Consider the following 20,167-nt stretch of genomic DNA (forward strand, 5'->3'; position numbering starts at 1 on the left):
AATCTTTAAATGGGAAAACAGAGAGTAATTAGGATGGGAAAATGAGGCCAACATTTTGTATAATAATTCCAGAAAAGACTTGGAAGATTTCACTACATAAAATTTATTTTTTTAAATGTATAACACCGGCACCTACTTTTAAATCAATTTATAAACCCATTCTTTTTTTATAGAATACATATTGGCATTGAAACAAATTTAAAGAAATGTGATGGCTATCTACAAAAAATTAGTTCTGATTGTAGTATTCCCCCCATACTTTTGTCTGCACAGATACAAGGAAACTAAAGTTTTCAAACATTTTATATTTTAACAACTTTTAAGAAAAGCACACTGTTTGTGTACTACTATAGTCTTTATAAAGAAAAGACTTTGAAAGTTTCAAATAAAGAAAAAAAAATTAAGGTACTGGGATTAACTCTGCTGTATCCTTTAACAGTATTTTTTTATAGAGAACAATTTGAGCTGGCATGCAAGCAACTTCTCTTGTTGTCACATACCTGTATTTAGGGAATTATACCCATTTACAGAAAAACCCCAAATACATATGCTGCAATAAGCTCAAAACAATGTTAAAAAAGACCAGTGTGAATGGCACACAAAAATTGCTTCTTTATAAATTAACTGGAATTCCTGATCATGAAGTAGGTAGGCACAGGGGAATCCAGTCCTTAGGGCTTTGCTCTCTGGAAGAACACCTATAAATGAAGTATTAATACAATTAATGAAGACATCAGAAAATATGACTTCACATAGAGTGGTTCTAAGTTTCTGAGTGCTAGGGATGGAACCCAGGGGCATTCTACCTCTCAGCCATACCCCCAGCCTCATGTTTTATTCGTGGAGGGCCTTATCAAGTAGCTGAGGCTGGCCATGAACCTATGATCCTCCTGTCTCAGCCTCCCAAGTAATGAGATTATAAGCATGCACCACCACGCCTGGCTTTTACATACTTTTAAATCCATACACAGCCGGGCGTGGTGGCGCATGCTTGTAATCCCCGCGCTTGGGAGGCTGAGACAGGAGGATCTCGCAGGTTCAAAGCCAGCCTCAGCTACGGAGTGAGGCTCTCAGCAACTTAGTGAGACCGTTTCCAAATAAAATATAAAATAGGGGCTGGGAGTATAGCCCGGAAGTAGAAAGCCTCTGAGTTCCACCCCCAGTACCACAAAAAATAAAAATTAAAAAATAAATAAATAAATAAAAATCCATACACAGAATCGGATACTCTATATATAACTTGTCAATATCACTCAATGTTTAGCAGTAATATATCCTCTAATGTTATATGATTCAAGTAGTCAGAAGAAAACATGCTCTTGATACCTTTCTACTGATTGGCACTACTGTCAAAATTAACGCTGAAAAATTAAAATTGCCCTACAAACAGTAAAGGTAGGCACTGAGCTAGCTCACTTAGGACAAGAACTGAATTTATCATTGTATTCTGAGCACCAATGGAACTGATATCTGATAAATAATCTTAAATGCAGAGAAAAGGATGAAAAATATATGAAGAAAAAGGAAGCCTTACGAGGCCATAATTAAGGTAAGGCCGGCAAAAAGGGCAGAATTCATAAAAGAGAAGGGTTGCTGAAATAGTAGGATTTTTAAAAACAGCAAGAATAGCAAAATAGCCTTCTGCAAGGATAGTCTGAGATAAGATTATGAAAAAAACTTCAAATGCCAATGCCAAACTAAGAAATGTGTACTTAGGTTTAGGAAGGATATGGAGAATTGGGGCAAGGAATCTGACAGGGGTGCTTGATATATATATATATATATATTACACACACACACACACACACACTTTTTGGTGGTACTGGAGTTCCTGGAAGCCCTTCTACCTCTGGGCTACACTCCCAGACCTATTTTATATTTTTATTTGGAAACAGGGTCTCTTAAGCCAGTGCGGCTGGCTTTGAACCTGCAGGACCCTCCTGTCTCTGCCTCCCAAGTGCGGGGATTACAAGCCAGCCTGTGCCAACCATGCCCAGTGGTGCTTGATATTTTTTAATAGACCAGTCTGGCTGGAACAAGCGAAAGGAGATCAGTGAAATACTGAAGCCTACCTGGAGGAGGAGGAAAGAATCAGCAAGAGCTGAGCTCAACCAGAAATGAAGGGAGAAGTGGGCAGCTTTTTTTTTTTGGGTAGTACTGGGGGTTAAACCCAGGGACATTCTACAGCTGTTCTAAGTGGTGGAGAGCCTTGCTAAATTGCTGAAGCTGGCCTTGAATCTGCGATCCTCCTATCTCAGCCTCTTAAGAACTGGGATTACAGGCCTGTGCCACGACAATGGGCTAATTCAGGGATTTTTTTTAATATAAAAAGATCTTTGATGGTCAAATCTAAGGATTCTTTTTGCCTGCTATTCAGTTCTGTTTTAATATTTTTAGTTTTCTTTCAAATTAATATGAGCAATTGATCCTGAACATTTCATGTTTTCCCAATCCTCTAGTTCTTATTACATCATTAAGCTGTAAAAGAAAACCGGCACTTTTACACCAATATATGGAGAGCGTATAGACATTCACTGCACGCATATTTATTTATTTATTTATTTATTTATTTATTTATTTATTGCAGGTTTGGGGATGAAACCCAGGGGCATTTGGCCTACGAGCTACACCTCTGCCCTATTTTTTATTCTTTATTTTTGAAACAGGGTCTCACTAAGTTGCAGAGGGCCTCATGAGGTAGCTGAGGCTGTCTGTGAGCCGCAATCCTCTGGTTTCAGGCTCACAAATGCTGGGATTACAAGGGTGCACCACCACGCCCAGTTTGCTTTTAACTTTAAATGACCTTTTGCAAGAGCTTTGTTGAAAAGGACTTCATAGAAATATTTGTAACTGCATATTCTTTTTTTTTTTTTGTGGTACTGAGGATGGAACCCAGGGGTATTCTACCTCCAAGCTACATCTCCAGCCCTACTTTTTATTCTTTATTTTGAAACAGGGTCTCAGAGTTGCAAAGAGCCTCACTAAGTAGCTAAGGCTGTCTGTGAACCTCAATCTTCCTGTCTTAGCCTCTCACATGTTGGGATTATAAACGTGCGCCACCATGCCCGGCTCTAACTGCAGATTCTTAGAAGCAACTTTTAAAACAAAAAGACCCCAAAGTAAATGACAGTCAAACTATTGCATGTATGTCTTCTCTCTAGGCCCTCAAATATTACCTAATTATATGAGGATATGAAAAATTTCCCAAGTACCTACCTTTAAGTAATTTTTAAAAACCTTAGCATCAGGTTGCTGAAGTGCTTGACAAAATTCCTAGAGGTGGGGTAGAGATAGGAAGAAAGAGAACAATTGATATATTAAAACCCATTTTAATTCAAATCCGTAGTATTCTTATAACTGTGGTAAAAGACATTACTTACCATCCTTACCACTTTTACATGTACAGTGTAGGAGTTTAAAACTGCACACAGCAGATCTCTAAAGCATTTCATCTTGTAAGACTCAACTCTGTGCCTGTTGATCAGTTCTCCTCTTAGCCCCGACAATCACTATCCTACTTTCCACTTTGATGAGTCTGACCTACTTTTTATGTATGTAGATTCATGTAGTATTTGTCTTTTTGTTCCTGGTCTACTTCACTTAGTCTGATGTTCAAGGTTCATCTGTGTTGTAGCATATGACAGGAGTATTCTTTAAGGCTGAATAATACCATTTTTCTCTCACTTATCTACCAAAGAACAGTAAGATTGCCTCAAACACAGTGTTTCTACTATAACTTACAAAAGTCAACCCAAACAGATCCTTATCACAAAAGGTTTTTTGGCATTTTCAAATTTAGCATTATCAGACAGGCTGCTTTCGCTTTTAAGAACATGCCTTTCCTGGACAAAGTGAAGTAAGAAGAGTGAATGGGACAAAAGCTACATTGCTAGGACTATAATCTAAAAGAAGGCTCACTGAACAGACCTAGATGAAAGGCTAATGAATAATATTTTCTAAGAGAATTCTACAAAAAGTTATGTCAGAATATAAGGCATATGGCTGGGCATGGTGGTGCAGCCCTATAATCCTAGTACTTGGGTGGCTGAGACAGGAGGATTGCAGGTTTGAGACCACCTTCAGCAATGCAGTGAGGTTCTCAGCAACCTAGTGAGACCCTGTTTCCAAATAATAAATAAAATAGGGCCAAGAGTGTATCCCCGAGGTAGAAGGTCCTTGGGTTCCACCCCCAGTACAATAACAACAACAAAAAATTAAGGTATATGAAGCCGGGCATGGTGGCGCACGCTTGTAATCCCCACGCTTGGGAGGCGGAGACAGGAGGACCACGCAGGTTCGAAGCCAGCTGCACTGGCCAAAAAGACTGTTTCAAAAATATAAAATAGGTATGGGAGTGTAGCCCAGAGGTAGAAGGGCTTTCAGGAACCCCAGGACCACAAATAAATAAATAAATAAATAAATAAATAAATAAACAAATAAATAAATAGATAAATATTAAAGGTATATGAAAAAGGGAAAATTGAGGTTTCTTACATTCTCTTTTTATAATTAATTAGATGCAAATATGGTAATTTACTTTAGCAATTTGAAAGGGTATTTTAACTAATGAGAATGGTATACTTCTACAATTCATGGGTACAAAGTTCACAAGTAAAAACACTGATGTCATGAAAGTATTAGTTTGTTTATGTAACTCTCCTTTTTTTCAGTTTTCAATGCCTCTTTAAAAACAGCATTTCAGGTCTGGGGATATAGCTCAGTAGGAGAGTACTTGCCTACACACACAATGTCCTAGGTGATATGCAGCTACACAAAAACAAAACACATGACATTATAAACACTTCTGAAGCATTATTTCCTCTATTCTCCATGCTGCATGTATCAAACACAAGGTCCTTCCTGCATTCCTGCATGCAATGGGGATGCTGTAATTTCTAGTATAAGGAATTGACCAAAGGGTGTTCTACCTTTAAGATACATCTGCAAGCAGTCTTTATTTATTCATGTATGTATGTATGTATGTATGTACGTACGCACGTACCTACTCACCTATGCACATACTGGGGATTGAACCTAGAGACATTTTACCTCTGAGCTATATCCCCCAGACCTTTCTATGTTTTATTTTGAAACAGAATCTCAGAGCTGAACATGGTGGCACATGCTTGTAGTCCCAGTACTTGGGAGGCTGAGACAGGAGGATCACAGGTCCACAGCCAGCCTCAACTACTTAATGAGGCCCTCCTTGACAACTTAGTGAGACCTTGTTTCCAAATAAAGAAAAAAATTAGGGCTGGGGGTACAGTTTAAAAGTAGAATGCCCCTGAGTTCAATCGTCAGTACTGGTGGTGGTGGTGGGGGACAAAAACAAAAACAAAAACAAAACAAAACAAAAAAACCCCAAACCAAAAAACAACCCAAAATAGTCTAAGTTGCTAAGAATCTAAGTTTCTAAGAGGCTGGCCTTATACCTATTATCCTCCTTCCTCCTCTCTCAGCCTCCCAAGTACTGTAATTACAAGCACACACCATAGTGCCCAGCCTATAAAAACTTTTTTCCCCCTGTACTGATAGTAATCCAAAAGTGAAAATGGAACTAAGTACAAGTGGCACGAGACCTGCCAGGGATGGTGACATCAGCAGGTCTCTGTTCTCTCCCTGAATGCTCAGTTGGCTACCATGCCCATGTAGGGACATTTCCTCATCTCAGTCCCTGGGTCAGGGTAATAGGGGTTGTCAGGGACTTAGTGCAGGTCATGATGGTGAATTTTAACATGCAATGGGGAGCTTGGTGTGGTAAACAAAAATGTATGGTCTTCAACATACCTCAGGTCCAATAGAAAAACCCTTAGGTGTACCATCATGATGCTTAAGAATATGACACCATCACCCTTCATGTGATTCTCTTTAGGTTATGGAGAGCAGGTCCTGGTGGATGCAGAGTCCAAGAGCAATAAGATCACAGAGCACATTAAATATATATATATATGTATATATATTTATATGGGGAAGAATAAGGAAACTCTCCAGATAGAGGAGCAGGAGAAAAAGCAACTCTTTTACCCAGCCCACTCTGGCTTTCAAGTATTTCCTGGGGGAATGAATGCATCTGTGAGGCAGGACAAGTGTCCTACCTGGGCCTAATGCCAGGAATTACAAAGCAACTCTGAAAACCAATGTGCAGAACTGTAGGCTACTATGAGCTAGAAAAATTAATGGAGAATTATCTTGAACACAGGCTTCAAAGCCAGTTTCTGTCCCTAGCAAGATTGTGGAAAGGAGTCTCTACTGGTTCAAATACTAAATAAATAAATAAATATCCTTCTCCATCAGGTCAACAAAATGATTCTTCATCTTTACAAAATAAAAAAACAAGATTCAAAGCAATTCCTATCATCAAAATCCCAATGACAGGCCGGGCGTGGTGGCGCACACTTGTAACTCCTGTGCTTGGGAGGCGGAGACAGGTGGATCGCACAGGTTCGAAGCCAGCCTTGCTGGCTTAAGAGACCCTGTTTAAAAATAAAATATTCAAAAAAAAAAAAAAAAAAAAAGGTCAGGGAGTGTAGCCGGAGGTAGAAGGGTTTCCAGGAACTCCAGTACCACCACCACCAAAAAAAAAAAAAAAAAAAAAAAATCCCAATGACACAGGATCTTGCTCAGTTGGCAAGGCTGATCTCAAAATTGAAATTCTCCTGCCTCAGCTTCCTGAGTAGCTGAGATAACAGTTGTCTGATTCCAATAATTTTTAAAATAGAAGTAGAAAATACTAAAGTTCATATAGAAACACAAAGACCCAGCCGGGCGTGGTGGCGCACGCTTGTAATCCCAGCATTCGGGAGGCTGAGATCTGGAGGATCGCGGTTCGCGGACAGCCTCAGCTACTTAGTGAGGCCTCTGCAACTCAGTGAGACCCGGTTTCAAAATAAAGAATAAAAAATAGGGCAGGGGCTGTAGCTCGGAGGTCAAATGCCCCTGGGTTCCATCCCCAGACCCGCAAAAAAAAAAAAAAAAAAAAAAAAGAAACACAAAGACCCCACATTGTAAAAACAATCTAAGAACAAAGTTGGAGTCATCTACCTAATAAAAAAGATATTATGAAGCTACAGTAATAAAAATAAGTATGGTACTAGCATGAACACAGATATATAGACCAAAGGAACAGAATACAGCCCAGAAATAAATCATGTACATATGGCCAATTGATTTTTTATATGTATTGAACTGGACATACTACCCACAGCCCTAATTTACTTACTTATTTACTTTACTTACTTATTGTGGTACTGGGGATAGAACCCAGGGACATTCTACCTCCGAGCTACACCCCCAGCCCTATTTTTTTTATTCTTTATCTGGAAACAGGGTCTCACTGAGTTGTAAAGAGCCTCACTAAGTACCCTCGACTGTCTGTGAACTGCGATCCTCCTGTCTCAGCCCCCCAAATGCATGTGCCACCATGCCTGGCTCATTTTTATTTTGAAACAGGGTCTCACAGGGTTTATAAGAGTTTCACCACTTGCTGAGGCTGTTTTTGAACCTGCGATCCTCCTTTCTCAACCTCCCAAAATACTGATATTATAGGCGTACGCCACTATGCCCAGCTTGGTCAATTGATTGTGTGTGTGTGTGTGTGTGTGTGTGTGTGTGTGTGTGTGTGCACGCGCGCTCACATGTGGTGCTAAAGATTGAACCTAAAGTCTAACATATGCAAGACAAGCACTCCATCACTGAGTCACATCCCCAGCTACCAGTCAACTGATTTTTGACATGGGCACTAAGAGTATACAATGGGGGAAGAAAAGTCTCTTCCCAAGTACTGGGATTACAAGTGTGCACCATAACACTGAAGGTTTTTTTTTGTTTTGCTTTGTTTTTTGTTGCTGGTGATTGAACCCAGGGCCTCACATGCTCTACCATTTATGCTAAATTCCCAGCCTACTATAAAGGCTCCTATGATGGTCTTATAGGACCACCATATGATCCAGCAATCCTACAGTCAGGATGGCCAAGAGATAATGTCACTCCCATGTTCATTGTAGCACTATAACTAAGATGTGGAAATAACCACAATGCCTACTGATGGATAAATGGAGACAGAAAATATGGTATTCACACATAATGGAATATTATTCAGCCTTATAAAAGGAAGTTCTGGCATATGCAACAAACATGAATTTTGAAGAAATTATGCTAAGTGAAATAGTGGCAAAAACACAAACACACTTCATGATTTGACTTATATGAGATATCTAAAATAGAATCAGAGTAGAATGGTGGTTTTTGGGTTGGGAGAGGGGGAAATGGGACTTGCTAATGGGCATAAAGTCTCAATTATACAAGATGAATACATTCTTATACATTTTAGAGATTTGTTTAATGTTGTATAGGTACAGCATTGTCCTTATAGTTATGATGATGTACTGTACACTTAAAATGTTAAGAAGGTTTAGTTCACGTTAAGTTTTTATACCACAATAAAATGTATAAAATAACCTCTCATAAACTAAAAACATTGCTGGAGAAACAAATCTTAAGTCTATTCAAGAGATTGTAATTCAAATTTTGGTCAAATATTTGACACTTCATTATCTCCATATACTGCTGGCCAAAAAGTCTGGAACCTAAAAGCCAAGAAAATAACTGAATGGTGTCATATTTTATAAAAAAAATGCTAAAGTGTAAGGTAACTTTCTAGCCACTTACCTCAAAATACAGTTTCATATTTGCAAATTAAGCATTGATAAAGCTTGGCCTTGACCTTCAAAACAGAGATCTGTATGTTCTGTGGTCCCCCCATTTGCAGCCTATACTTTCATTTTAGAATGTCTATTCAAAGTTTAGCATAATACCATAGGATCACAAACCATTAGTTTAGTAGAATAAGATTTGCCACTCGGTAACAAGGTATAGTGCCAGTACCTAATAACTAATAATTTCAAAATAATGACATGCACAAAAAGTATTTTGAGATATGCAACAACTTATGTGACATAAAAATATGATTTCTAAAAAGTGGATAAAGTCATGGGGAATGTCCCTATGGTGGTGATCTGTCATCTCTACAATGGTAGGAAATAAAATTTGTTAGAGGTTAATAAAAATAAGAATATAAATTTCTTTCTGTTCAGTTTCAGTGATCCCCTGAAATTTTGACTACAGGTTACTAAAATACTCTTGCAATCCTATACACAGCAAAACATCAAGGTGAATGCAGTCTAACTTTCTTAAATCAAATGTTGTATAGGTATGACAATGTTCCTAAATTAACAACAATGTATTGTACATTTGAAATGTTAAGAAGGTATATCTCATGTTAAGCCATTTAAATTAGGAGCAAAATCTGCTAGATAGCTCTTACCTGAATTATTTCTGGAGCTACTTGCAAAGAGGGCAGGTATTCTTGTTGAAGATACTGAACACATTCTGGGCCCTAACAATTAAAAAAAAAATTCTAAGTTATTTTCTTTCTAGATATAAATGATGCTTGAAAAGAAATTGGAACAACGTATATATACTTTAAAGACAATAAGTACTTTTATTAAAAGGTGTGGTGGTGCATGCATGTAATCTCAACTATTCAGAAGGCAGCCAAGGCAGGAGGATCAGAAATTAAGAGCCAACCTGAGCACCTTAGCAAGACTCTGTCTCAAAATAAAAAGGGTGCTGGGCGTGGTGACTCATGCTTGTAATCCCAGTATTTGGGAGGCTGAGACAGGAGGATTGTGCAGGTTCGAAGCTGGCCTCAGCTAGTGAGGCTCTCAGTGATTTAGTGAGACCCTGTTTCCAAATAAAATACGAAAAATAGGTAAAAGACCCCTGGGTTACATCCCCAGTACCACAAAAAATAAATTAAAATAAAAAGGGTTGGGGATGTAGATCAGTGGTAGAGTGCTTGACTAGCATGTGTGAGAACCTGGGTTCAATCCCCAGTATCATACATAACAAGAACCACCACCAAAAGAATAAAACAAAACAGACTCTAGAGCCAGGCTGCCTTGATTTGAAGCTGGGCTCTGGTTACTCTTCGTTTCTCCATCTACTACTTCAGTAGTAGTAGACCGACAGGAGCATTTCCTTTGCTGTCCCCTTACTTTCAGTGCAGAGAAGGCTCTGGAATGGTGACCTCCTGGATTTAGAAGTAATCATTAGAGTTGGGCGTAGTGGCACATGTTTATAATCCCAGAATTTGGGAGGCAGAGACTGCAGAATCACAGTTCCCCAACAGCCTCAGCTAGCAAGGCCCTTCACAACTCAATGAGACCCTGTTTCAAAAAATAAGACTAAGCTGGGTGTAGTGGCACAGGTTTGTAATCCCAGCATTTGGGAGGCCGAGACAGGAGGATCCTGCAGGTCGAAGCCAGCCTCAGTTACTTAAATGCCCTTTGCAACTCAGTGAGACTCTATTTCAAAATAAAGAATAAAAAAATAGGGCTGGGGGTGTCGCTCGGAGGTAGAATGTTCCTGGGTTCCATTCCAAGTACATATATATATATATATAAAATAAAATGACAAAATAATAGGGCTGGGGATGCAGCTCAGAGGTAGAATGCCCCTGGGGTTCCATCCCCAGTAGCAAAAAAAAAAAAAAAAAAAAAAAAAAAAAAAAAAAAAAAAAAAAAAGTAAAAGAAGTAATCGTTAGCAGTGCCTAACACTGAGTAATGGCAACACATGTAGTGAATGCTGTGTTTATGAGAGCACAGCTGCAAGCAAATTAAAAAAAAAAAAAACCAAAAAAAAAAAAAACCAAAAACTAATTTCATTTTTGATTTGGTATTTAACTTGTTGTATTTAGCTTTAGTGTGTAGATGGTCCCAACTTGAAAGTAACAGTTATCCCAATGAAATCAACCCGTCTCTACTCAATGCATTGTTTTCTGCATTAATACCCAGATTTCCTGTTTAACATTACAGTTCCTGAATCAAAGGATTTCTTTACACTTCCTTTCTACCTTGACTCCCCACCGGCTAACCCAATGGGGCAGCTAAGTCTCAAATTACCCTTTGAAGGAAACTGATTCTAAATTAAGGAGAGATAACACCACATAGTTTTTGAACGTTTCTCAAATCTCTTCTCACCCTTTCTTTGGCTGATGCTCTCTGCCTGTTTACTTCCTATGCACTGTCCATCATCTCACATAAACTCACCATTGTCATTTAAATACTTTAACTATACCATTCTTACCATTTCTTTTTGTTCCTCATCCTCCTTAACTCCCTACCATCCAACAATGTCACCCAGTATCTTCTCCAAGTCTCTCGACCCTAGCTTCCCAAATACTCCCAAACCTTGGTTCTATATTTAGGTTTCTCTCTTTCTTTTTTGGTTGTAGTGGGGATTCAACCCAGAAGCATTGTACTACTGAGACACACCTTCTTACCTCCTTTATTTTTATTTTGAAAGAGGGTCTCACTAAATATAGAACCAAGGTTCAGTCCCCAGTACTGGAAAAAAAAAGATATACAAAATATTGTAAGACTAAAGCTGACTGAATAGTTTTGTCTGAGGGAGCAATCTAAGCAAACCATAGGAAAAAGACAATTTTCTGATATATCTTAAGACAAATGTATGTTGATTGGACTGATATGTGGGGAGCTGTCATTCTGGGCAGAGTTAGATGGGTATATGGAAACAGATCAAATGTGGTATAGTGGATTGGGTGGAAAATAATAGAGTTATCTCACTTAGCTAAAATATGGAGGCAAAAGTAATTTTTTAAAAGTAAAATGATAATAGTTTAAAGCTTTATTTAATGTGAAAATGTGGTTAAATCAGTATGCAATAGGTTTTTTGTCTGTGTGTGGTTCTGGGGATGGAACTCAGGGGCATTCTACCTCTGAACTACACCCCCAGCCCTATTTTTTATTCTTTATTTTAAAACAAGGACTCACTGAGTTGCAAAGGGCCTCACTAAAGTAGCTGAGTCTGGCCATGAACCTGCAATCCTCCTATCTCAGACTCCCAAATGCTGGGATTATAAGCATATGCCACAAACCCAGCTGGCAATGGGGTTTTAATATAGGATAGCTAGATGGAAGAAATTGTTCAGAGTGCTGTTTGGAATTTGAAATATAACTAAGTACTCAATTTGTAGTCTTTGCTGTGAGCCAAGGTAAACTAGTAGGAATGATAGGAATGAATGAGAATTTCTAGGATTAAGACAGAAAGAACCTGGACAAAAGCAACAGTAAAAAACATAAAGCTAGCCACAGTAGTACACATCTGTAATGCCAGTACTTGGGAGGCCAAGACAGGAGGATTGCAGGTTTGAGGCCTTCCTTCCTTTCTCCTTTCTTTCTTTCTTTCTTTCTTTCTTTCTTTCTTTCTTTCTTTCTTTCATTCATTCATTCTTCCTTCCTTCCCTTTTTTTTCTTTTTTTTTGGTGGTACTGGGAATGGAACCCAGGGGCACTCTATGTCTGAGCTACAGCCCAGCCCTATTTTTTATTTGGAAATCGGGTCTCACTGAGTTGCAAAGGGCCTCACTAAGTACCTGAGCCTGAGGCTGTCCTTGAACTGCGATCCCCCCCCCCTCCCGTCTCAGCCTCCCAAATGCTGGGATTACAAGTGTGTTCCACCACATCCAGCTTCTTCTTCTTCTTCTTTTTTTTAAGTGGTACTGAGAGTGGAACCCAGGGACCTTCTACCTCTGGGCTATATTCCCAGACCTATTTTATACTTTATTTGGAAATAGGGTCTCACTAAGTTGCTGAGAGCCTCACTAACTAGCTGAGGCTGGCTTCGTACCTGTGGGATCCTCCTGTTTCAGCCTCCCAAGTACTGGGATTACAAACATATGCCACCATGCCTGGCTTCTTCTTTAATTTTGAAACAAGGTCTCACTAAGTACCTGAGGCTGGACATGAACCTGTGATCCTCCTTTCTAAGACTCCCAAGTACTAGGATTCCAAGTGTGTACTACCACACCTGGCTGTATGTCTTTATTAAAGTACTTACTTAACCTGGGTTATTTATGTTCTGGTCTCCCTTCTAAACTGCACAAATACTGGAGATAGTTATTCATCCTTACACAGCTCCTTGATGCCCTCAAACACACATACCCCTTACTTTAGCATACAGCAGATGTAGTGAAAATCCTTCAAATCTCTACTAGAAGAAAAAGCCCGAGTTCAAATAAGTAAAGGGGCTGAAAGGAGAATGGTAACAGGAGCTTTGTAGGATGTGTGGGAACTGCTGCTGTTTACCTGATTGTGAGAAGATACAGGTCCTATGCTATCATTCTGTCTTTTAGAGAAGTTGAAAAGAGGATATTTATTTATTTACTTTTGTTGTACTAGGGATTGAACCCAAGGGAAATTCTACTTCTGAACTACATCCCCAACCCAATTTATTCTTTATTTTGAAACAGGATTGCATTGTTGAGGGCTGATTCATTAACTAGCTGAGGCTGGCCATGAACCTGTGATCTTCTTGTCTCAGCCTCTCAAGTACTGGATTACAAGCCTGTGCCACCACACCCAGCAGGAATTTTTTCATTTTTTACTGGTGCACTGTAAGAAAAATTTTTAAAAAGAAAAATAAAGTGTCTCATTCTTAAATGTTGGCAAACAATTCAAGTTATTTGAAAATACCCAGAATGACTTATGATTCTCACATCCAAACCAAAACACATTATTTTCTTGTTACACATAGCATAAAGGAAAAAAACAGTACTGCTACTTTAACCCCTTTATCACACCTAAAAAGTCAGTGGTAAACTCAATTACCATTTATAAAAGATACAGCTTTCAAGAACATGGGTCGAACACAATTTAAACTGTAATAAATATACAACATGAGGTGAGAATGAAAGGGCATAGGGCATGAAGCTTACCCGTTTGAGATGAATTGTTTTCAGTGTCACAGCACACTCAGACAGAGCCTGTGGAAAGTAAGTTGAAGAATTTGGATATGGTCATTTCTTGGTTATTGACCCCACTTATTATTTCTCTGTCTTCAGCAGGGAAAATATATACCTCTAAATATTTTCAGGGAAATGTTTACCTCTAGAGAAGGGACAAAGGAAGAAATGGTAGCAGGTGGGTAGAGTAAGTGGATTTGATATAAAAAGAAAAAAAAAACCCTACAGTGTAATAAATTCCAATTATAAAACATAACTTTTCCTAGATTGTGGGGAAGTAAGAAAAGGACATTCATTCTGAAAGTGAGATTCTAAGACTCGATCATGAGAAGAAAGTTGCCATTTAATGTTCTGAAGGGTTAAGGAACACATGTCATTAATTAAAAGTTATATGAGGAGTCAGGGATGTAGCTCTGTGGTAGAGAGCTTGTCTAGCATGTACAAGACTTGTGTTTGATTCCCAGGTGTCAAAAAAAAAAAAAAAAAAAAAGGAAAAGAAAAGAATAGGTATTAGAGGAAACTAGTATCTCAAGCTTTATGTTTATATCATTTATCCCTTTCAGGGTCTTGGCTGTTGAAGAAGTTTGATTTTATATATTCTATAGGCATCCACAGAAGGTCTAGAATCATTGACCTTTAAAAAGAATAAATCCTCGGATAGGATGCAGCTCAGTGATAGAGTGCCTGCCTCACCATGCATGAAGCCCTGGGTTTGATCCCTAGTACTGCAAAAGTAAATAAATAAATCCTCATTTAGAACCATTCAAATGGCAATGAAGCATAAAACAACCAACCTGCATTAGAGAAGAAATTACAAGGATATGAGATCTATACAAGGTAAGGATTTCTAGGTGCTTACCAATACTGTTTGTGCATCAGCCAGATCAAAGGTTTGTTTTAAAGGTGCTAGGAAACATGCAGGGACGATGTGCTTATAAACAAAATCAGCAAATCCCACCGGTCCATCTTTACCTCCTGTAAGAGAATTCAGATTTTCATTTTGTATACAAAGAAAATCAATTAGTTCATTCATAGGGAAAAATCAACTCCCAATTCTTGCTTCTGTTTGAGTGAGGGCTCTACTTCATCTTTAAGAATAATATGAGTCTGGCTGGGGAATGAAGGTTAGAAAACAGTTGATCAAGCTGGGGGGATAGCTCTGTAGTAGAGTGCTTGCCTAGTATGTGCATTGAGACCCTGGGTTTGATCTCCCGCACTGCAAACAAAATAGAGAAAAAAAAAATCTCACCCCAGAGTTCTACCAACTTTGAGAGGATGATAAAGCATGTCTTCTGTGCAATTGGATCTGGATAGTCAACTGCTCCTTGGATAACTGTAATAAGTACTTGTTCTACATTCTCTGCACCTAAAGAGAAAAACTAGAGTTAGATTTCAAAAAGAACTAGAAAGGCAACCTCAAACTCTCATTTCATGTACAGTAACAAGTAAAAAAGCTTGAGAAACCGGGCGTGGTGGCGCACGCTTGTAATCCCCGTGCTTGGGAGGCAGAGACAGGAGGATCGCGCAGGTTCTAAGCCAGCCGCGCACGCTGGCTTAGGAGACCCTGTTTCCAAATAAAAATATAAAATAGGTCTGGGAGTGTAGCCCGGAGGTAGAAGGGCTACCAGGAACCCCAGTACCACCAAAAAAAAAGCATTGAGAGTTGATATGGTCCCTTGACTTTTACTAAATGGGCATGTAATTTTAAGCACCAAAAAAAAAAATAAGCATTCTCTTGATATCTTGCCCCCACCTCCATGTCCTAAACAACAGAATTCTCTATGGTGATCTACGCAGTCCTATTTACTTTTAATTCTAAAATGGCAAACTGGCTGGTGAGACTAAACTGTCAGGTCAACTCTGGCATGTGATCATTATGCCACTTAGCATATCATTAAAACAATTCAGAATACTTGGAGAAACTGAATACAAATTAATTTTAAGGTGCTGAACATAAAAGTAGATGATTCCTAGCCTATAATTAATGGGCTGTCTTCTTAGAAGTCAATGTACAACTACCTCAAGAGCTTTGTGTTTCCCTCACCCTTATGTGTACAGATGTGTAACTGTGACAGGGAATGCCTTAAACAGACAAGTCAGTTGTGGTATGTGTCCCCAACCTTGATTTGCTATAACTTCGCTCATTCCACTGCCCGTGACTGTTTGCAGGAAGGCAAAGTAACTCCTTCGCAACATTTGCTTCTCTAAAGCAGCAGACTGGTCGTTCTCTTCTGCAGGTCGGAGCAGCACTTCAAAAATTGCATGAAGCAGCGGCATGAACATCTGTTGCAAAAACGGGGATACCTGTATCTGAAGATAGAAAATAACAATTACTACCTAGAAATAAGCAAGAAAATTAATGTGGAACTTAGGGGAAATTTTTACATAAAGCCTTTTTTCAGAGTCTCTAGGAGATATTATGTGTGTAGTCCAGTTAGTAAATTATCATTTGTAAGACAAAATCTATATGTCATAAATATTAGTGAAAGCCTAAAGATCACTAAGTTCAATCCAGTTCCTAGAACTTAAAGAGTCAGGTTAAAATAACATGTAGTCACAATCATAAATTGCCATGGAGTGTCATGAAATTTAAATTCCCAAGAAATGATTTTTATTGCTAAATTATAAATCAAAATATGTGACTGGATCCTTAGGTTTTATATGTTCTTTGGCAAATTTCTTAACCTCTGTGACTTGGTTTCTTAATCTCTTAGATATAATTAATTCCTACTTCTTAGCTTTATTAAGAGGACCAAATGAGCGAACATGCAAAAATACTTGGGAGTGTAGCCCAGAGAAAGTCCCTGGGTTCCATCCCCAGTACCACCAAAAAAAAAAAAAAAAAAAAAAAAAAAAAAGTCGAATAAGCCTGATCCATGTGACAGTGTGTTAGATATTGGGAATGATAAAAACTCATTTGAAGCTGGGCGTGGTGGTGCACGCTTATAATCCTAGCATTCAGGAAGTTGAGACCGGAGGATCACAGTTCATGGACAGCCTCAGGTACTTAGTGAGGCCTTTCACAACTTAGTGAGACCCTGTTTCAAAATAAAGAGTAAAAACTAGGGCAGAGGGTGTAGCTCGGAGGTCAAATGCCCCGGGGTTCTATCCCCAAATCCGCAAAACACAAACAAAAACAAAAACACCATCACCACCACCACAACAACAACAAAAACTCATCTGATACATGTCCTTAAGTAACTCATATTAAAAAGAAAAGGAGCTGGGTATAGTGACACACACCTATAATCCCTGTGCTTGAAGGCTAAGACAGGAGGACCACAGGTTCGAGGACAGCCTCAGCTAGTAAAATTCTCATCAATCTAGCGAGACCCTGTTTTGTAATAAAAAATAAAGTCAAATTAGGGGCTCCTCAAAGGTAGAATACCTCTGGTTTCCCAGTAACACACACACACGCCAAACACACCTGAAAATAAATACATCTAATCTTGTTTTTTGGGGAGGGGGGGGGAATCCTGGGGATTGAACTCAGGGGCATTCTCCCTCTTTGCTATACTCTCAGCCCTTTTTATTTTGAAACAGTTTCTTACTTATGTTGCTGAGGGCTTTGTTAAGCTGCTAAGGCTGGCCTCAAACCTGCGATCCTCCTGTCTCAATCTCCCATGTACTGGGATTACAGATGTAAGCCACTGCGCCTTGCTTCACCTAATGTTTAAGTTAGAAAAAGATGGTTAAATCAGGAGTGTCGGAACTCTGAAGGTGTGTGGTCTACCTTAAATTTGGCCGTAATCTGGTTGATGAGAGGAATGAACTCCTGGAGGTCTTTTGCTTCACAGTCTTTGAGCATGTGTTCTGAGGCAGATGGAATGAATGGAAGAACTTCCTCCTCTAGGCAAATAATCATTCTATGAAGGAAAGTGCGAACTCCACTTCTGAGAATATCCTTTTGTAAGGGACAACTGAGGGCTGGCAAGAATGTCTGTAAACAGTCCAGATAAACTTCGGAACAGCCACACTGTTTCACAGTTTGCTTGTTGCTGAAAGCTTTGCTGGTTCGACTATAGAAGCAAAAACAAGGCAACCAAATTTAACTTTACTCTTTAAAGTATTATGGAATTTTCAAAAACAATGCACAACAAAATTAAGAAGCTAGTTATTTATTTTCCACATTAAGATTACATCTTTAGTTAATATGGTTATATATAAACGACTGTTTCCAATTAGTCCAAAATAAAAGGTGCAAATTAAATTAATGAAGCCGGGCGTGGTGGCGCACGCTTGTAATCCCCGAGCTTGGTAGGCTGAGTCAGGAGGATCACACAGGTTCGAAGCCAGCCTCAGCTACTTAGTGAGGCTTTCAGCAACTTAGTGAGACCCTGTTTCCAAATAAAATATAAAAAAGGTCTGGGAGTATAGCCTGGAGGTAGAAAGCCTCTGGGTTCCATCCCCAGTACCACCAAAACAAACAAACAAACAAACAAACAAACAAACAAACAAAAAAACCACCAAAACTTAGTCAAATTAATGAGATGTAGTTAATATACAGTCATTACAGAACATCTAAATGTTTTACTAAATCCTGATAAAATATGTAAAGAAAAAACACTATTACTAAGCTGTACAAGAAAATATGCAAACTACCAATTTAAATTTAAAATACAATCTTCAGAATCAAGTTATTTATGTAACCTCTCTAATATCTAACTCTTGCTCTTAAGTATTTCGTGGAACAAATTCTCTATATAACTTCTAATTAGCAATCACTACAATTCTCACCCTGTTGTTGTTTGCCAATAAAAATGATGGGTAGAAAGAAATGGCTGCTTGGCTGGTCTTCAATCAAGATATAATGCAACAACTAAGGAATCAGGACCTCCAAAATAAACAAAATATTCACTGGTATGTAAGTACTTTAGCTAACCTCCTTAATTACATAACCAAGTTACACAAAAGAAATCAGAAGAGGTAAGGAATTAGTCACCAAGGAAACACTCATCAAGGTAAAATGCAGAACAGTTTATGATCTCACTCACTTTTTAAGTTAAATTTTCTAATTCTCTGCATTTAGAAAATAATTCCAGAAATTCTTTGAGTAATCCATTTTTGGAAACCAGATTTACATGTATTCCCATAATAAAAGTCCAAATAAGTGATCTGTGTAGAAGTAAAAACTTTACAAGTTTAATGTAATCATGCTTACCTGGCAAATCCAACAGCATGGTTGAGACAGTCAGCTAGAGATGCCTGCCTTTCTTCATCTTGTGCCAGCATCAATTTTTCTAACAGAATTTTAAACTTTTCCATTAGTGGAGTCAACAGATTCCTCATTAATGCTTGCTTCCTTTCTGCTGGATATTCACTATTAACAATCAGTACTCCTGCTGTCTCATAAATAAAGAGTTGATCATCACTGCTCAACAAGGACTGGTAGCCATTCTCCTAGAATAAAGTTTAGTCTCAATGAATTTTCTTTTTAGTTCTCCTTAAAATCAGAATAAGTATAAGAGAGACAGGAGACATACCTACCATATAAACTCAGATAAATAAATTTTCTCTTATAACCATATAATGGAAAGAAAACTAGACGTCAAAAGAGCATGGCTCTAGTTCAAGTATTGGACTGAGGTGTAATTAATTCAGTGATTAGAGTATGTGCTTAGCATGTCTAAAACCCTGAGTTCAGTCCTCAGGGATTGAACATACACACACACACACACACACACACACACACACACTCATAGCAAAACTTGGCAAATGATTACATATATACATACAATATCGATTATACTTGGGATTCAACATAGGGGCATTCTACCATTCTACCTTCAAGCTATACCCTTAGCCCCCCCCCCCCCTTTTTGGTGGTACTAGGGGTGGAACCCAGGGGCTTTCTACCTCCAGGCTACACTCAGACCTATTTTATATTTTATTTGGAAACAGGGTCTCACTAAGTTGCTAAGAGCCTCACTAAGTAGCCGAGGCTGGCTTCGAATCTCTGCGATCCTCCTGTCTCAGCCTCCCAAGCGCGGGGATTACAAGCGTGCGCCACCACGCCTGGCTTACCCTTAGCCCTTTTTTAAATTTTGAAACAGGGTCTCACTAAAGCTGCTGATGCTGGCCTTGAACCTGTGATCCTTCATTCTCAGCCTCCCAAATACTGGAATTACACATGTATGCCACTGTACACTCACCTAGCTAATGATTATATAACTATTAATAAACCTTCTAACTTATTTCCTTTTATAGAAATCTTGTTTGTGAGGAGGGAATGGGGTGGGAATTGGGTAGGGGCTAAACGGATGATGTGTACATGTAAGTCTACACAAGTTTTTCACTCCAATATGATGTATGAATATAATGCACCAATAAAAAATAAAAAATAAA

At 38.7% G+C, this 20,167-nt stretch overlaps 1 protein-coding gene across 3 annotated transcripts in view; it reads right to left on the reverse strand.

Annotated features, from left to right (window-relative positions):
• Positions 1–671: 671 nt before the first annotated feature.
• XPOT (exportin for tRNA) overlaps positions 672–20,167 on the reverse strand; it is a gene marked incomplete at both ends in the record, with an annotated part of 37,943 nt that continues 18,447 nt past the window's right edge. For 2 of the 3 annotated variants that reach the window (XM_080705405.1, XM_080705407.1), the window contains 9 exons: positions 672–698; positions 3,217–3,273; positions 9,323–9,394; positions 13,796–13,843; positions 14,682–14,797; positions 15,072–15,188; positions 15,943–16,132; positions 17,556–17,841; positions 18,984–19,222. In XM_080705405.1, the coding sequence (XP_080561531.1) occupies positions 672–698; positions 3,217–3,273; positions 9,323–9,394; positions 13,796–13,843; positions 14,682–14,797; positions 15,072–15,188; positions 15,943–16,132; positions 17,556–17,841; positions 18,984–19,222 (1,152 nt within the window). The remainder of the gene's footprint in view (positions 699–3,216; positions 3,274–9,322; positions 9,395–13,795; positions 13,844–14,681; positions 14,798–15,071; positions 15,189–15,942; positions 16,133–17,555; positions 17,842–18,983; positions 19,223–20,167) is intronic. The other variant, XM_080705406.1, reaches the window with a different exon arrangement.

This window comes from Muscardinus avellanarius (assembly GCF_963383645.1).
Source record: "Muscardinus avellanarius genome assembly, chromosome: 11".
NCBI lineage: Eukaryota > Metazoa > Chordata > Mammalia > Rodentia > Gliridae > Muscardinus > Muscardinus avellanarius.